Below are 16,537 nucleotides of genomic sequence, written 5' to 3'. Positions count from 1 at the left end.
CGGCTGATCAGTGTTATTCAAAGGCCTCTTCTCGAACGAAGTGCTTCGCATACCGGGCGATCTATCGAGCTACTAAGCTTTATATCTGTTAAAGCGGACCTTTTCCTGGACGGGCGACCCTCTTTTCTGCCACGCGAGGGGAGCTTTGTGGATACAAAGGAAAAATTTCAACTTCAACACCCCTAAAATAGGACGTCAGAGTTTCTAGAAAAATGCCAATTGGACCTGCGCCTCTACTAAAGCTTCGGCACCAATGAGATTTGATACGGTAGGGAATGTTACAAAGGAAGTACAAAGCAGATACAAAAACCACACCCACCAATGCAAATACTCCTTGGAAGGGATAGCCTGTGGATGCACACAGGGTGTAAGGGAAGGTCTTGGACTTCACCAGAGCACCCAATTCGGTAACGCAAATCATTTCGATCATCAAAACTCTGTTATACATATGTATGTATGTATGTATGTATTAAGTTGTTCTCAAGCGATTTTATTTATTTAATACTAAGCCCAAAAATTTACAATTTGTAGTTGTTCTTTATCACAATTAATACATACTTTAAAATTCGGTATAGTTCCTTATAATTGTATTTAACAACTGTTATTTCGCTCTTAATTAAATGATAGAAATATTAAATAGTATGATTAATAAATGAAATATGTTTCACTAATTTACTCACAATAAGAAATGCACACTGATACGATTGATTAATTATTTATTACAGGATCTTTCAATGAAAAATATAACAAATTGTAATTTATGGAGCTAGAAGTTAACACATTTGTCTAATTAGTGTTAAATAAAATAATAAGCTATATAGCAAGTAAATAAACATTAAATAAACTTAAGGCTAAACATTTCACGATACATTAGTTTAACATTTTACTTCGAGCCTTTTGTTTATGCACTAATACCTTTTAACTAGCTTACATACATAATTAAATATATCAATTTTTATTTGAACAGTTTTATGCGTACACACATTCAGTTGAATTAAATTGCTCCATCAAATTTATCTGAATAAAATTTTCAAATTTACTTTTAATAACATTACAACATTGCCTACTTTTTATACATAGTATTTATATTCTTGTTTATGCTATTTTTTAATTCTAGTAATTTATACTAGTCTAGAAATTGTTTTTGTTTTTGTTATTATTTATTCTATCGATTTGTGTTAAAACCATAAAGCACATTTTACACATTTTGTGTAGATTTGAGAATAGTATTGTATTCGAATGTGAACGTGTCAATTTGTGCTTAGAGATATTCATAAAATATGATCCAGTATATGCCGTTGAGACTGGCGAATAGCGCAGGAAAGAGCACTCTCGATGTACGATCTATGTAAATTGCCCTTTTTAAACGTTCTTGCTGTGGCGTAAGCTTTGGCTTGGGTGGCTCGGGTTCTGGCTTCGGCGGCGGTGGTGGCGGTGCAATGGTTGGTGTTAGTATGATGCGCGACTCTTGTCGTGGTATCCAAGGGCCATCGGCATCGAGTGGTGGGCGTACGACACGGCGTGTATGCACAACCTATCGGGAATGGAATCAATTTTAAGATCTGAACTATTTAAATTGCAATAAAGTAGTTTTAAATTTACTAAAATATTGAAAGCAGAGTAGTTGTGAAACTTTGAAGAGGAGCTAAAGTTTCTCAATTTCGAATTTGTTAAAAAAACAGGTTCTTAATAAATATTGAAACTATTTTAATGGTGTAGTAGTTGGTTTTAAACTCCTTGGTGAGTAATTCAACGACTTTTGTGCCAAGCAGAATTCCGAAAGAAAATAAGTTAGGATCTATCTTTATATTCTTTATGCTGATCTCATATGCAATATAGCTCTTTGGGCAAAGGACGACACGCGTTCAATATCGACCATACGTGGCGAAGAGTCACACCCAGCAAGAGGTACCCTTGCTTTTACTGAATATGGTCGATCTAAAGCGGTGGTGTGCACCGACCTGGCTGAGGGGAAAACTTTAAAGAGCTGATGCCCGCCGCCGATCTAGAGCGAAAAGTTCGATAAAATCCGTAAGTCCGGGTGTTTATCTCATTGCGGCTATGGACGGAATGGCACTACTTTAGTGTGTCTTCTAATCGTGTACTCCGATCACGTGGCGCCGTCAGGTTTTAGTTAGCCATTTAGGAGTACCGTTGCTCTGCCTCCGATGTTATATTTCTTTCTACATTCATGTGGCCGGAACCGAAAATGTAAACAACTCTACTCTACAAACTGTTATAGTAGTCGTTGCTTTATGAGCTCGTCGAACAAATGGCAACCACAGCGGACAAATTTGTTGTAAGTCGAAATGCGCAAAGTCCCAACATCAACTCAGGCAGTCACTGCATAGTACGAAATGGACTTCAATCCAAACGGCTTGGGCAGTGGCAAAAAGCGAGCTTAAGCTTCGACTCGGTTTAAAGTACGAATTATTGAGGTTGAGCTCACATTATCAGTGCAAGAATTAAGTCTGAGCTTCAGCTATATTTTTATACATAGGAAACAGTATGGACGTTGAAATGGTCAACCTGAACACAGGGGCAAATGAACAGGACGCACAAATAACCACAGACTTTAAGGAACCCTTGATTTCGTCTTGCTAAAAAGCTATTTGAACAAGTGGTACTTGCTGCTGAGGAGAGGATGCGTACAGAGAAAATCTATTCCTCGCCAGCCCACAATTACGTCAAAGGGAAATCAGGACTATTCTACAAAAGTCCTTGTGTCACGGGACCAGTGAGTTTGACGGCCATTGAAAATGTGTCGAGGGTGACATTGTTACCGACCAGCTACCCCAAAACGCCCTCCTCTCTTGATCAACTGCAGGATTCAGGCGGCGCTCTTGTAGACGGTTAGACAGCTCCATAAAATCAAATTTAGCGGCTATACTCTCTTTACGGGGTTGGATAGACATTGGCTGCGGAGACTGTAGAGTGGCTTCGTTGGTGGCCCACAACTTTAAAATGGAATGTCAGCGGAGCTGGATGATGCAACCGCTGTTTCAAACCATGGATATACATAGGCTAGTTTCCGTAGACATCCATTATTCCCGTTGATAGTACTCTTGTTCTAGATGAGGCTAAAAGGGTAGATTTTCTGGTAGCCAATTGGAAGTTTTACAAGAGGAGTCATAGAATCCACCACTGAACTCACTATGGCCATCGAGCCTTTTTCGGCTAAAAATTTGCACAGGCTAAGGTTCTTGATCAACTATCAACTAAAGCAAAGAACAGGGCTCTCGAACTTGCACCAGGTGCGGCTGTCGAATAGAAATGCTGTTGCTCAAAGGAATCATCTCACTCACCAATCCATTCGCGGACCTCCACTGATGGCACAAGAGATGCAAGGACGGGGGAGTTATCAAGAGTGATCAAGCGTGGCCAAAAACAGAAAAAAGTAACCATCCCAGGCACATCAGGTGCCCTCAAGTAAACCTGCATGGCGCCAAAGTAGCCTCGGACGTTTTGTGCGGGTGGTTAAATAACGAGCTCTTGAATGTCGCATTCACCCAGGGGGCCTTGATTTTCAATGAGCCTATTAAATTCCTCTCAAATTAATGTGATGGCAAGTGTGATACATAGTGGTCATACTCGTATGGACTAAGGTACCAACCCCTAAAAGAGCTTCGCGGTGTGACAGCTGCGAAATGCCCCCAAGTACCGATTTGAAATCCTTAATTTTTAGTATTTCGTCCGGCTAGGTTCTCCAGTCTGGCGCTGAAAAAGTCACATGAAGCAATAACCAAAATTTTGTAAATCAAACCTCAAAAATCCATGCTTTTCGTACAGCCAATTGTATGGGGCATATTCTCGAGTGGGACACAAGGTGGAAAAAATATTGTACAATATACATATACAAAAAATATGCCTTTCTCCGCGCAGCAATGTTAACCGGGAACACTGGTGTATGCTACATATGTATGTGTGTATGTATGTACGTATATCGACTCACCCTTTTATTTTTGGTCATCTCATCGAATATCTTCTCAATTTTCTCAATCTTTTCATCAGGCACCACTTTGGCTGGTGTGGTCGCCGGCGCAGGCGTTGGTGCTGTCGCTGGTGGTTTTTCGGGATCTTTTTTCGCCGCCGCACCCTCTGGCACTGGTTTTGGCGGATATGCTATCGGTTTCGGTATAGGTGTGTCGCTTAATACAATATTTATCAAGCAATATTCCATTAATGCCATAAATACAAACACTGTGCAAACGGACATGAATGCATCGACCGCCTTTAGGTAGGAAACAGGCGGTAAAGATGCTTGTGACTTCGCATGTTGCGTGGATAATGTCAGCAGCGAAGTGACGCCGAGTGTAACGCGCGCCGGTGCTGCCTCCGGTTTGATCCAAAATGAGACCCAAGACATAATGACAATCATACAAGTCGGTATATAAGTATTGAAGACATAATAGACTAGACGGCGTTTCAGTGTGAAAACGACTTCGAGGCAGGTGAAGTTACCCGTCGAGTAAACTTGTGTACAATCTATGAAAGTTGATGGCATACAAAGAAAATATTATTCCAATACAGTATGTTTGTGTGCTTACCCGCAGTTTGATTGTGTATCAGCGCCACCTGTGGCAATTCGATATTTTCATCAACCACTAGCGGCGTCGTAGGATCCCACTGAAAAATCATATCATCTGTGGTGTGTGATACTACATATTTGGAAATTTCAAATTAGTAGTGAAATGGAACTTTGTAAAATATCTTTAAATTTCGTCTAATACTTACAACTTTCCATTTGTAGTTTACATTCTTGTGTGTCATGTGGATAAATGGCGAAATTCATGATGCATGACAATTTTAAGGTTAATTTCACCATATAAAGTATGGTTTTATCTTTATATAACCACATGTAGTGGTTAGGAATTGTCATTGTTTGGAAAGTAACTGATTTAGCATTTTTGAAGAATGAATCTGGTCGCCACATATTCTTCAACCAATCCACCTCGAGTAATCTGTACTCCTGTGTCATGTTCTCGGGTAGTCGCAGTCGATGATCTTTCCATGTTTGTGCGAAAAAAACGTCCGCTACATATGTCATTGAATTCTCGTCGATCGAATCGAGACCCATTACAGTGACGTGAAAATAAACGATTGTTGGCTGTCCATCTTTTTTGGGAGGACGCATTTTGTCATAGCGTTTTATGTCTTCGGGTAAAATGTCTGTTATCGCTAAACTTTGTCTGTTGGGTGTGATAGAAATTAGTTTAGGTTACTTGATGAATAAAAAAAAAAAAATGTTAATTTTGGAGGAAACTTACTGGTATTCGCCTGTTGTGAATTTCTCTAAACATATTGAGAATATAACCAGCAGGAAAATTTGGTATTCCATTACTGTTAAAATAAAAAACAAAACAATTTTATAATATTTATATGCTTAAGAGAAATTCCAATTCATAAAAATGTGTTTATATAACCAATAAATTTATAATACTAGTTTACTTTTACCCGTTTCACTGAATGTAGAAGATATTTCATCTGCGTGTAACGTTAGGTGTAATTTATTTCAATAAACCTCATATGTACTTAAATGTTTCTTCGAAATTTTACCATTTGTAACTTACTTTTTTAACCAAAAAATGGTGTGCCAAAGTGGGGCTGAATGTAAATCCAGCAAAAACCACTATAGTACCATTCTCAAGGAAATACAAACTTGATAGTCTAAAAGCGATAAGGCTAGATGGAACCAACATCATGTACCAAAAAGAGGTTAAATTCCTAGGAGTAATACTAGACCAAAAACTACTCTGGAACGCACACGTAGAAGAAACTGCGAAGAAAGCTGTAAGATCATTTATGACGTGTAGGTCCATGGCAGGTAAGAGTTGGGGCTGCACACCAAAGATACTGAGATGGATCTACACGACAATAGTACGACCCATGGTAACCTATGGAGCCATCGTTTGGGCCGATAGAACTTCAAAACTTGGAGCAATCAAAGTGCTCTCCAAGATACAAAGGCTGGCATGCGTATGCATAACGGGAGCCATGAGAACCTGTCCAACCGCATCCTTGGAGGTTCTTTTAGATCTTACCCCTCTTCATATTTACATACAGACTCAGGCGAAAAGAGCTTTACTGTGGATGACTGGTACCAATATCGGGGCAGCAGGGTGTCTTGGTCGTGGGAAGTTAGATATTTTTACGAATAAGTTCCCTGAAATTGCAATAACGAGGGATACCATGCATCCGAGGTTCAGCTTTACAAAGAGGTTTAAGACTGAACTGAGTAATAAGAAGAGCTGGGCAGGCATATCCGAGACATATCGGATAAACCAAAACATGATTACCTGGTACACTGATGGCTCATTGACCGACGAGGGTACCGGGGTAGGGGTAGTTGGACCGAGGATAAGATACTCGGAACCCATGGGGAAACATATGTCTATTTTCCAGGCTGAAACATACGCCATAGAAAGATGCGCGGACTTTAATATCAAGCGAAACTACCGGAATAAGAACATCGCGATCTTGACCGACAGCCAAGCGGCTATCAAGGCCCTCAGATCTCACTAGGTAACATCTAAACTGGTGATGGAGTGCCTCGACAAGCTGAATACTCTTGGTCTGACCAATCGGGTTTGGGTTCTCTGGATTCCGGGACATATTGGTATTAAAGGAAACGAGATTGCCGATAAACTAGCGAAGAAAGGTGCATCAACCCCTTTCACCGGTCTAGAACCTTTCTGCGGCCTGGGAAAAGGGGCACTCTCTAAACTAGTTCGGCTAGAGGAAGAAGCTCAGAGGAATCACTACTGGGATAATCTACCAGGTCTAGAGCAGTCCAAAGCACTTTTAGGAACATATAACCTAAAACGATTCAAGGAATGTATGAGCTTATCAAAGAATAACTTAAGAATTGTTACAGGAATCCTGACAGGACACTGCAGGCTGAACTACCACCTGATTAAACTGGGAATTTACTCGCATGAGCGATGCAGATTTTGCAGGATGGAAAACGAGACTGCACAGCACATCTTAGAAGAATGTCCTGCACTGATGCATAAACGCAAAAGGCACCTGGGTGAACATCTGATAACCAAAGGCGAAGTGAAATCCGTAGACTTAGGTTCTATACTAAAGTTTCTCTCGGATACTAGATTAATAGATACACGATAATCCATTAAAGGGGGTACAATAGATCTTAAGGCCGCAGTGCTCTATCCCCAACAATAATAATAATAATAATAACTTACTTTTTTTAAAGATCATTTAACTTAAATAATCAAGTTTCGCATTGTTTAAAAAGTTTTTTTTTCGTATGGAAGAAAATGACTAACATCGTCAAGAAATAAAATTGCTAAAAATCAACGGTATATCTTACCTATCTCAAAAGTGTAGTTACTTTACTAAAATGGGATGGGCTACAAAAGTCGGAAATTCTTACGAAAGTTTATCGATTTTTTAAATATTTCACGAAATTTTACTGGCTAAGAAATTCATATACCTGACCTAAGGTTTGTTCTAGAGTAATTAATTAAATTTTTTATTGAAGAATTTTTCTATAGGTGGCTATTCTCGTCTGGACATTTCAGTATTAAAGCTGTTTTAGTCCTCTTTCAATTGCTACCAAAATTGTTTAATTTTTTGTTTTTATTTCGGCCTTAAAAAATATTTGGCCGAGTTTAACTTAAAAAAAAAAAATTAAATAATATAAGTACATAAATTAAGTAAAATGAAATGTAGATGGCATTATTATATTTGAAAAAAATCTTAGCTAGTGACGGGTCGGACAATATTTTGTGACAAATGGATCGAGTCACTATTGAGGACACATAGTTCGTGAGTAAAATGAACACTACTGATTTGATATGAATATTTATTAAAAGGCCCTTATTTAAACAATTGATTGTTTTGTTGTTGTTGGAAAGCTAACGTATTTGTAAGTTATATTNAAATTTTTTGTTTATCAGTGAGCTCACCCCCCCACCTACCTTGCCCTAAAGTTTGGCACGTTACTTCTGGGACACCCTGTATACATATGCGATGTAAAAATGTATGCGTTGACTTTAAATTTCCTAAAATGTTTAAATCGACGCAATGTTGGCGAAAAAGGAAATCCCACAGCACTTCACTTTTCGATCATAACAGAAACTTGATCTCACGTAGATATTCCCTTGTCCTTAAAAAACGCGCTCGCTAATATGTATATTATTATTTATATGTACATTCACACTTTGTCAAGGATAAATAATGAATGTGCGAAAACAACGTAACCTTCAAAATATGTACATAGCGAGCCATATCGATAGTAGGTAAATCAGCGCCAATAATTGAACAAACCCTTCGACTAGTGTCACTGACAATGACAATCAAAATGGCAGCGGAAACAACAAATATTTGACAAGCAGGTGAAATTCAAGAACAATATGGAATTACCTTCAAGAAGGCTGCGCCGTTCCATGGATCGTTCGACATATTTCCAGAAATAGCATCAAATATAGTGACGATGCACCCGCTTACCGAAGAAAATATGTATAAGCCGAAAGGTGCACAAATAAACACATGTATGTATGTACATATGTGCACCAATATACATTTGCAAATGCCCCGAATGCATCATACACAAACACGCTTAAGAATGAATATTGTTCACAAAAAAGAAAAGAAGGAAACGAAAAAAAAAAACATGAAATGGCATCAAAAGCCGAGCGCGCGTAATTCCTTTACCGCCTCAGGCTGGCAGGAAGGCTGCGTGGTTTGAGTCTTGCACTAGACCTTCTTGCGCAGATGCGGCGGTCACAATAGCGACTTAAATCACAATTAAAACCACTCGACTGAAGGGGCCGCCATAAGTACCTGTGTGCGCTTTTATGGCACATTGCCACACATTCGGCGGAGAAATGGCGGTATAGAAGAGTACAACGTGACAACGCGACAACGTCGTCTCGGAGGTCGACTTGAGTATGTGTTGGGGTCGTTGTCTAACGTCAACGATGCTAGCAACACCGATTAGGTATTTAAGAATAAAAAAAAAAAAAAACATCAATAAAAGAGAATCGACATTCAGAAAACGTAAACGAACGGCAAGGGCATTAGGAAAGACAAGTTATTGGGGAAATATGCACATTAAACGGGCCGATGGCGTATGAGTAACGTTTAAATCGTTTGTCGTGGCGTATACGTAACTTATGGTTGAATAAAAGTAGAACTCACTCATGACCAGGCAAATATTTTTTTTAAGTTGGCTATTTAAATCGGATTTTAAATTATGTTCCTTGTTAGGCGCAAATCTTGCAGTAAATTTTTGACCAACTTCCCGTTGACCTAGAGACTTGAAACTTCACAGTTGGCTCAGAACCCGATGACAATAGTTGTGTTTGTTTACAAATTATCCAGCAACTGAGAATTAAAGTACGCGAACGCAAATCCAGTAATAATTGGCAACCTTTATGAACAGCTGACAAATTTGTTGTTTATTCGCAGCAAATTTCTAATAAGAAAATATATTTTATATATAAATAGATCCGTTTAGTTTCCTTTTCAGTTCAAATTGCATCCAGCAACATGCGATCAGCTCTTTTTTGCACTGTCAAATTGTTACAAGTAAAAATGTATACAGTAAAAATCCAGTAAAATATTGCAACTTCAGCTGTCTCTCTTCTCGCGCTCTCAATTTCCACTACTTTGTAAGTTTTTTGCGTACGAAAACGCCAAAACATGACCACTCGTAAAATTTTTTACTGGATTTTACTGGAAATGAGTAAACAAAGTCCGATATTTGAAAAATCCGTTTTAACAGTCCGATTTGGTTCATATTAAGAACGTATATTAGAATAACTCCACTAAACATTTTGCCGAGTCGATATATTTGGTAAACCTATATTAATGGTGAGATTTCGTTCATATTTAAAAAGTTTGCTTTAAAAATATTTGTATTTACAATTAACTCATTTAATTTTTAGTTCATCACTGCTCACTCATTGTTATTAAATTACATACTTGTGACTCCTTTCAATATTGGGCCTTTTTATTTGTATTTTGGCACATTTTTTAGATGATTCCGGCTGAATTTTAAATTTTACTAGTGAACCCGCATGGCGTTAAGACGACATTGAGTTTAATATTTTAAACAGATGGCAACACTATTCACAAATCTTAATAAATATTGGAAATGTTGCAAAAATTGCAATTTCTCGCGAGGATCGCTTTTCTCAATGTAACGCGAACTGATCTTTATTTTGTATAAAGTAAGCCAAGCAGCAAAAATTTAAATCTAATTTTATTATTTGACACCGCGTTTTTGATATTTTCAAATTCATAAGCTGTATCACGTAAATAAATAAAATGCGTGCACAGAGAAGCTGGGTTTGGCAGTATGCCACAAGAACAGAAAATTGAGCCTATTCTGTGCAATTTAGTCCTTTGCTGCAAAGGAAGCAGCACAACCGGGATCATGCGGCATATTCAAAATGTCCACAAAATCTTAAATTATTCGAACAGCTTGAATGAGTAAATTTAGTATGTTATAACTTTTGAGACTTTTAAATAAATACATATGTTTTTGTGTTACCACTAGCCACAAAATATAGAGGGTAATGAAGCAAGCTCTTCATCAGTACAACAAACCAGAAATTTGCGAACAGTGCCTTACCACAAAGGTGAAAAAAAATGTATCCCCAACGAAAGAGCAGAGGAAATACGTGAGGCGTTGACTAAACTTATCGGACGTAACCAACTACCGATTTCATTTGGTTCCAGTGAAGGAGTTCAGAAGTTTATGAAATTGGCAGTGCCGAGACTGCGAGTTTGTTCAAGGTTTTAAAACTAAAATAGCTGAAAACTTGAAATCAAAATTGTACTTGCATAAAGAAAACATATTTGACGTTACACCACGAATGAAGTCTTCTTTTTTCGATCCCAGATACAAATCATTAAGACATGAACATGAATCTGTTCGCAATGAGATACTATCCTACTTAAAGTCGGAGTTAAGTGCGGAATATAGCGAAGAGGAGACAGGTAAAGCAAAAAACATGCATCCGGCTTCAACAAACGATATTTCTAGATATTTTTTTCAATAATGCAACAAATCCTAAAAGTTATTTTGAAATGGAATGGGAATCTTATACCAGTGAAGCCGAAATTTTATATGATCAAGACCCATTCCAATGGTGGTGCTCAAGAAAAAACAAGTATCCTTTTCTTTCCGCACAAGCCAGATCATTTCTTTCTATTCCCGCAACGTCAGTAAATTCTGAACGTTGCTTTTCTTCTGCTGGAAATATTAGGAGTGTACTCGTACGCCCAACTATCTAAAGTTTTAGAAAACTTTTACTGGTTTTGCGTTCTCGTACCCAAAAAACTTGCAAAGTAGGGGAAATTGAGAGAGCAAAATGTGAAAGAGAGGTGCAAATTTCTGCTGGAAAAATTTTTTCCAGCTAAAACTTGCAAGTAAGAAAATCAGCTGATCACAAACACATGCTTGTAAATAAACAAAAGAAAATATGGCCTTTTTGAGTTATTTATTGCAAATTTTATTATTAATGCTAGTATACAACGAAAAAGTGAGTAAATTTAATAAGCACAACGTTTGTTGAGTTTATTTTTTTATTTTTTTTTATATATTTGCAATTAATATCCAGTTTGTTTACTTTAGTGTGTGCTGACTATGGTTGCCGTATGACATTTTTCGTTTGTACCATAATTTACCTTTAAATATACCAAAATAGATTTAAATGCAGCATGCTGAAATGTTGTTTTGCTGAAGTTTTCGGTTTTAGTAGGTTGATTGTTGAAATGAAAATTTTATAATTTTAAAGCTACTTCTGTAGCTACATATATCTATTAAATTTTTTTGGATCATTGATGGGTGTTTGTTTTTGAATGCGTCACCGTGTGATATCACAAATCTTTATGAGAAAAATTACTTATTCATTTCGATATAATTAATTTGTATTTTAAAAAGGTGTTTCTTATCCAAAACTATTCAATTGTATAAAATGCCAAATCGGGGGAAAATGTACCAAGCAGAAAATAAATTGCCAAATTAATCACCAGTGGCAACTGTGCAAGTGATCAGCTGCTTCAAAGGTTGCAAGTTTTTGCAAATTTTGCGTTCTCGTACTTTTGTTGATATTTCGTCTTTTTGAGAGCGAATGCTGCTAAATTCTCAGAACTTTTGCTGCTGGAGAATTTTGCCTTCTCAATACAAGTACACACCCATTGTTACAGCCAAGCCAAGTGCCTTACTGCCAAAAAACGTCAATATGTTGGTATTTTTACATCAAAACCAAAAATTTATTGATTAAGTTTTAATGCAATTTCAGGGCGAAATAAACGAATTATGTTTTTTTTTTTCTTTTATATTTGTTAAAATGTTGTGTTTTACATAAACCAATTGTTATATGTTAAAAAATAAATGAATACCTAAACTTCAAACTATAAAATTTGGATTTTTCCTTAAGCGCAGCATCCTAGAAAATAAACCAAGTACGTTTTCTATTTATTAAGGTCTGTATTGCCCATCCCTTAAAAGGTAGATTTGCAAATACCAGATTCCACTGTTCTTCTTCATTTATTACTTTCTCTCACCTGTCTTTGCTGGGACCATCAAACGCAAATAATATATGTACAGTGAAACCTCCCTTGGGCGGACACTCACCGTCAGTCATTTTTTGTCCGCCCAAGAGAGGTGTCCGCTCAATAGGAGGGAAGCTTATTTTAGAACTTTTTAATGTTTTAATTAATTGAATAGTCACTATTTCTTATTTTAATAAAAGATATTGATATTACATCGTTCAAACAAAAATGTGCATGTATTTTTTCAAAAGTGCATATTTCATTTATGTGCGTAAGTACATATTAAGTAATAACAAAATAAAAATAAATATAACATTCCAGTCCATAAACTACATAAAACCATAGATTCATTACCTAAAAAACTGGGAAATTGTCGATTGACTTAAGTTTTATTTTAAATTTTTTCAGTGTCAGTACCTTTTTCATCAATAGTTTTCATGTTTTTATCAGTAACAAAATCCAACCAGAAATCTAAATTTTCAGTCCATGTATTTATTATTATATATTGTTATAAATTCATCAGAATTGGAATTGAATTCTCCAAGGGTTTCTGATAACTCAAATAACGAACCTAAACCACTGCGCAAACCAAACTAAATGTGTGCATAAAAATCACATTTTATGCGGGAAGTCCCCCTTTTCCATTTAGTAGTCCGCCTATGAGGAGTTTGATTTGTTATGAAAAGAAATCTTAATGTCCGTTGATAAGAGGTTCGCGGCCGCTCGATAGAGGTTTTTGTGTCATTTTTATGCAAAATAACTGTCCGCGTCCGGCCAAGAGAGTGTCCGCTTAAGAGAGAGTAATTTGTTCCAAAATTTATACTTAAAACTTGGTATAAGAAAAAATGTCCGCCCAAGGGAGATGTCCGTCTAATAGAGGTATCCGTTAGGAGAGGTTTCACTGTACATATGCACATAAATATNTCCACTCAGCCATCGATATGTACATATGCACATAAATACATTCTTATTATACATATGTGTTTATGTATGTATGTACAAACGTTTTTTCATAGTAGAGTATTTAGCATTCCTACATACAGATATAAATACATTCATACATTTTACATATCTAAATTAAATTTTTCTTTTGACATTTTCGATATGCTTTTATGTCTCGATAACTACTTGAAATTGCTCGTGAGAATGGCGATAACCGAGATTCGGTCGAGAACTCGATTGCTCGATTTCTCGGGTATCGAAATAACCGAGAATGTGCGAGCAGAAATCGAAAGTCCTAATTCAAATTAAATGAGACCTTTTTCAGATTCAATGAAACTTTATTCAAATTAAATGAAACTTTTTTCAAATTAAAAGAAACTTTATTCAAATGAAATGAAACTTCTTTTTTTGGATTACTTTGAATTGGCTGTTACGTGTTGCTCTCCCTTAATGGTCTGATTATGGCAACTTAACGTAACTTACGGCTCTCTCTTGAAAATTCTGTTAAATGGGTGTTGCTTATAATTGAACAGCCGAAACTTAACGCAACTTAATGCCACGTCGAAATCTGCTTCATTTTGATTCTCTAAGTTCTACGTTCCGTTAAATTAAGTTAAGTTGCCATAATCAGGTTTTTACGGTCAAGGCATGTTGAATACAGTGTTGCCGTTTCGGTCCAATTGGACCAAAATTGCTAGTTTCATTTCTTTAAATAAGGCTTTGGTAGGTTGGTTGGTTTGTTGTGATTTTCGTTGGGGTTTTGGTAACTAGGCAGATCATATAATTTATTCATTTTATAAAACTTCAAATATCTCTGTTTTCGGAAGTAAATGCAAAGGATGATGTGAAAAGGAAAAGAGAAATGGGACATGTCAAAATTATTCTTGAACCGAAGTTGAATGTTGCCGTGATTAGACTGTGCTCTAATCCATAGAGTTTGTTTAAGTTAGAAGAAAATAATTAGACAATTGTTATGCAAATGCCAAATTTTACATTTCGCTTAAGCAAGTGAGTGAGAAGGGATAGTATTTGTACTTTATTTCCCTCTTCTCCCTTAAGAAAATAATAGTTGACAGCTTTGAATTCGTGTAGCAAAGTAAAAATATTCTCCCAGTTAAACATCATAATGATATAAGTATGGCGTCGATAACGCCGATAACGATGTGTAACTGGGAATTAAGGCTCTGTTACGTACGTGTTTTTACGTGGTAATCAAAAACCAACAAACTTCTACGTATGTAATGCTGTGCGTTGGGTAACAGCTTACACGCAAAGCTCATTTAACAGATTCCTTATGTGACAACTCTCAAGCAATGCCAAGTATGCATAACAGAGCCTTTAGTGTTAGCCAGACATGGTGCAAACGGCTCTTAATAGGTTAGGTTGATTTCCTGTTTCTTAGTTTAAAAATGTTTAATACTTAATTCGAATAACGTTTCATTTAATTTGAAAAAAGTTTCATTTGGTTTGAATAAAGTTGCATCGAACCTGAAAAAAGTTTCATTTGGTTTGAATAAAGTTTCATTGAATCCGAAAAAGGTTTCATTTAATTTGAAAAAGGTTTCGCTTCATCTGAAAAAGATTTTAATTAATTTGTAAAAGGTTTCGCTTAACCTGAAAAAGGTTTCATTTAATTTGAAAAAAGTTTCATTTAAACTGAAAATGCTATATAAAAAAAACGGATTTTCTTGTGCTTTTTGCGATGGCTGTTCCTTAATCTCCTTTGCGAATATTACTTATTTATCACATACTACGTTTAAAAGCACGTATTATTTGCTAATAATAATTTGCAAAATGTCACGCAAATATGTATTGCGTAATATGGTAGTGGTATTATTTGTCATTCTGAGGTATATTTTCTTCTTCAATGCTCATCTCATTGGCTTTTTATAAACAGGCCATATAGAAAAAGAAGTTTTCACCAGGGACGTGAACCGGATGAAAAATTTGGTCGATTCGGTTCAGCGGTTCGAACCGTTTTTGCACTTTTGGATAGGTTCTTCAAAGCGGCTTTTTTGGTCTTTGGCCTTTGTCTCGGTTCGGTTCAACGGTTCGAAAAACAAAAATAAAATAACGCCCACGTTTAAAGCTGGACTTACATGAGGCGATTTTCTAGGGGATTCAACATTGTTCCAGAAAAATCGCTCGTGTAAATGGTGATTCAAAAATCGCTTGCGTCAAAGTAGACAGCAAGTCAAATTTTGCAGGTGATTATCGGCTGACAAAAAATCGCCTCATGTAAAGGCAGCATAAGTGTCAAGTGTCAAGTGCAACAACACGCAAGGTTAAGGGTCAAGTGTCTGTCAATTGAGATGGGTTGCCTTTACATTTGATATTGCCACATGGTAAATAAATATGGTAGGTATTACCCTATTTAACAAAAAAGTGGGTACATTTATCTATTGAAAATTCGTTGAAACGAACCTTTAAACCTTTATGAAAAGTGGTTCGATTTTCGGTTCGGATCACACATTTGTAAAAAATTTCGGTTCGGTTAATGGTTCAGTTAACTCATAGAAAAAAACGGTTTTCCGGTTCAAAACCGGTTCACGTCCCCGATTTTCACCGTCATATAAACAGTGAGTTGGTTATAAAGCATCGTTCACTTAAAATCGGTACGCGTTCTAGCAATTTCTGTACAGCAATTGTTGGAATGTATTAAGAAAATTAAATGCAGATCTTTAGACAAAACATCTACCATTATGAAGTTTAAATTTCATAGTACTGCCTTTTTATTTGACAGTTTTATTCGCGTTGGAAGTTGCTGCTCAAAAAATAATGTTGAACAAATTCGTTGAAAATCCGATATTTTCGAGATCAAAAATCAAATTAAAATTAAATATACCAAAAACTTATAATTATCCTCCAAAAATCAATGAATAGATTCCTTCTGCTTAAACTAACGGGGTAAAGTAATCATTAAAAAACATCATTTCGCACCAGCTTAAGGATAAGGCTCTTTACCTCAATTAGGAAAAAAAACGACTTATTAAGAGAAGATCGCGCGAGAGCATTGGAAAACGATTATCCACAGTTTATCGAATGCAAGCTATGGCAAGAGTAAGTT

The 16,537-nt window shown here is 36.5% G+C and overlaps 1 protein-coding gene across 1 annotated transcript; it reads right to left on the bottom strand.

The window, feature by feature from the left end:
- Positions 1-984: 984 nt before the first annotated feature.
- Positions 985-5,338, bottom strand: ort (glycine receptor ora transientless). Its single transcript, XM_017619792.1, has 5 exons — positions 5,268-5,338; positions 4,735-5,189; positions 4,548-4,658; positions 3,953-4,485; positions 985-1,534 (listed from the first exon to the last, which is right to left on the bottom strand). Exons 1-5 carry the CDS (start codon positions 5,336-5,338, stop codon positions 1,262-1,264), a joined length of 1,443 nt encoding a protein of 480 aa, XP_017475281.1. The 3' UTR covers positions 985-1,261.
- Between the last annotated feature and the right edge of the window lie 11,199 nt (positions 5,339-16,537).

Source organism: Rhagoletis zephyria, unplaced genomic scaffold, assembly GCF_001687245.7.
Source record: "Rhagoletis zephyria isolate East Lansing unplaced genomic scaffold, Rhagoletis_zephyria_1.1 Rzeph_scaffold_00037, whole genome shotgun sequence".
Classification (NCBI taxonomy): domain Eukaryota; kingdom Metazoa; phylum Arthropoda; class Insecta; order Diptera; family Tephritidae; genus Rhagoletis; species Rhagoletis zephyria.
This window is presented reverse-complemented; position numbering and strand designations above follow the sequence as displayed.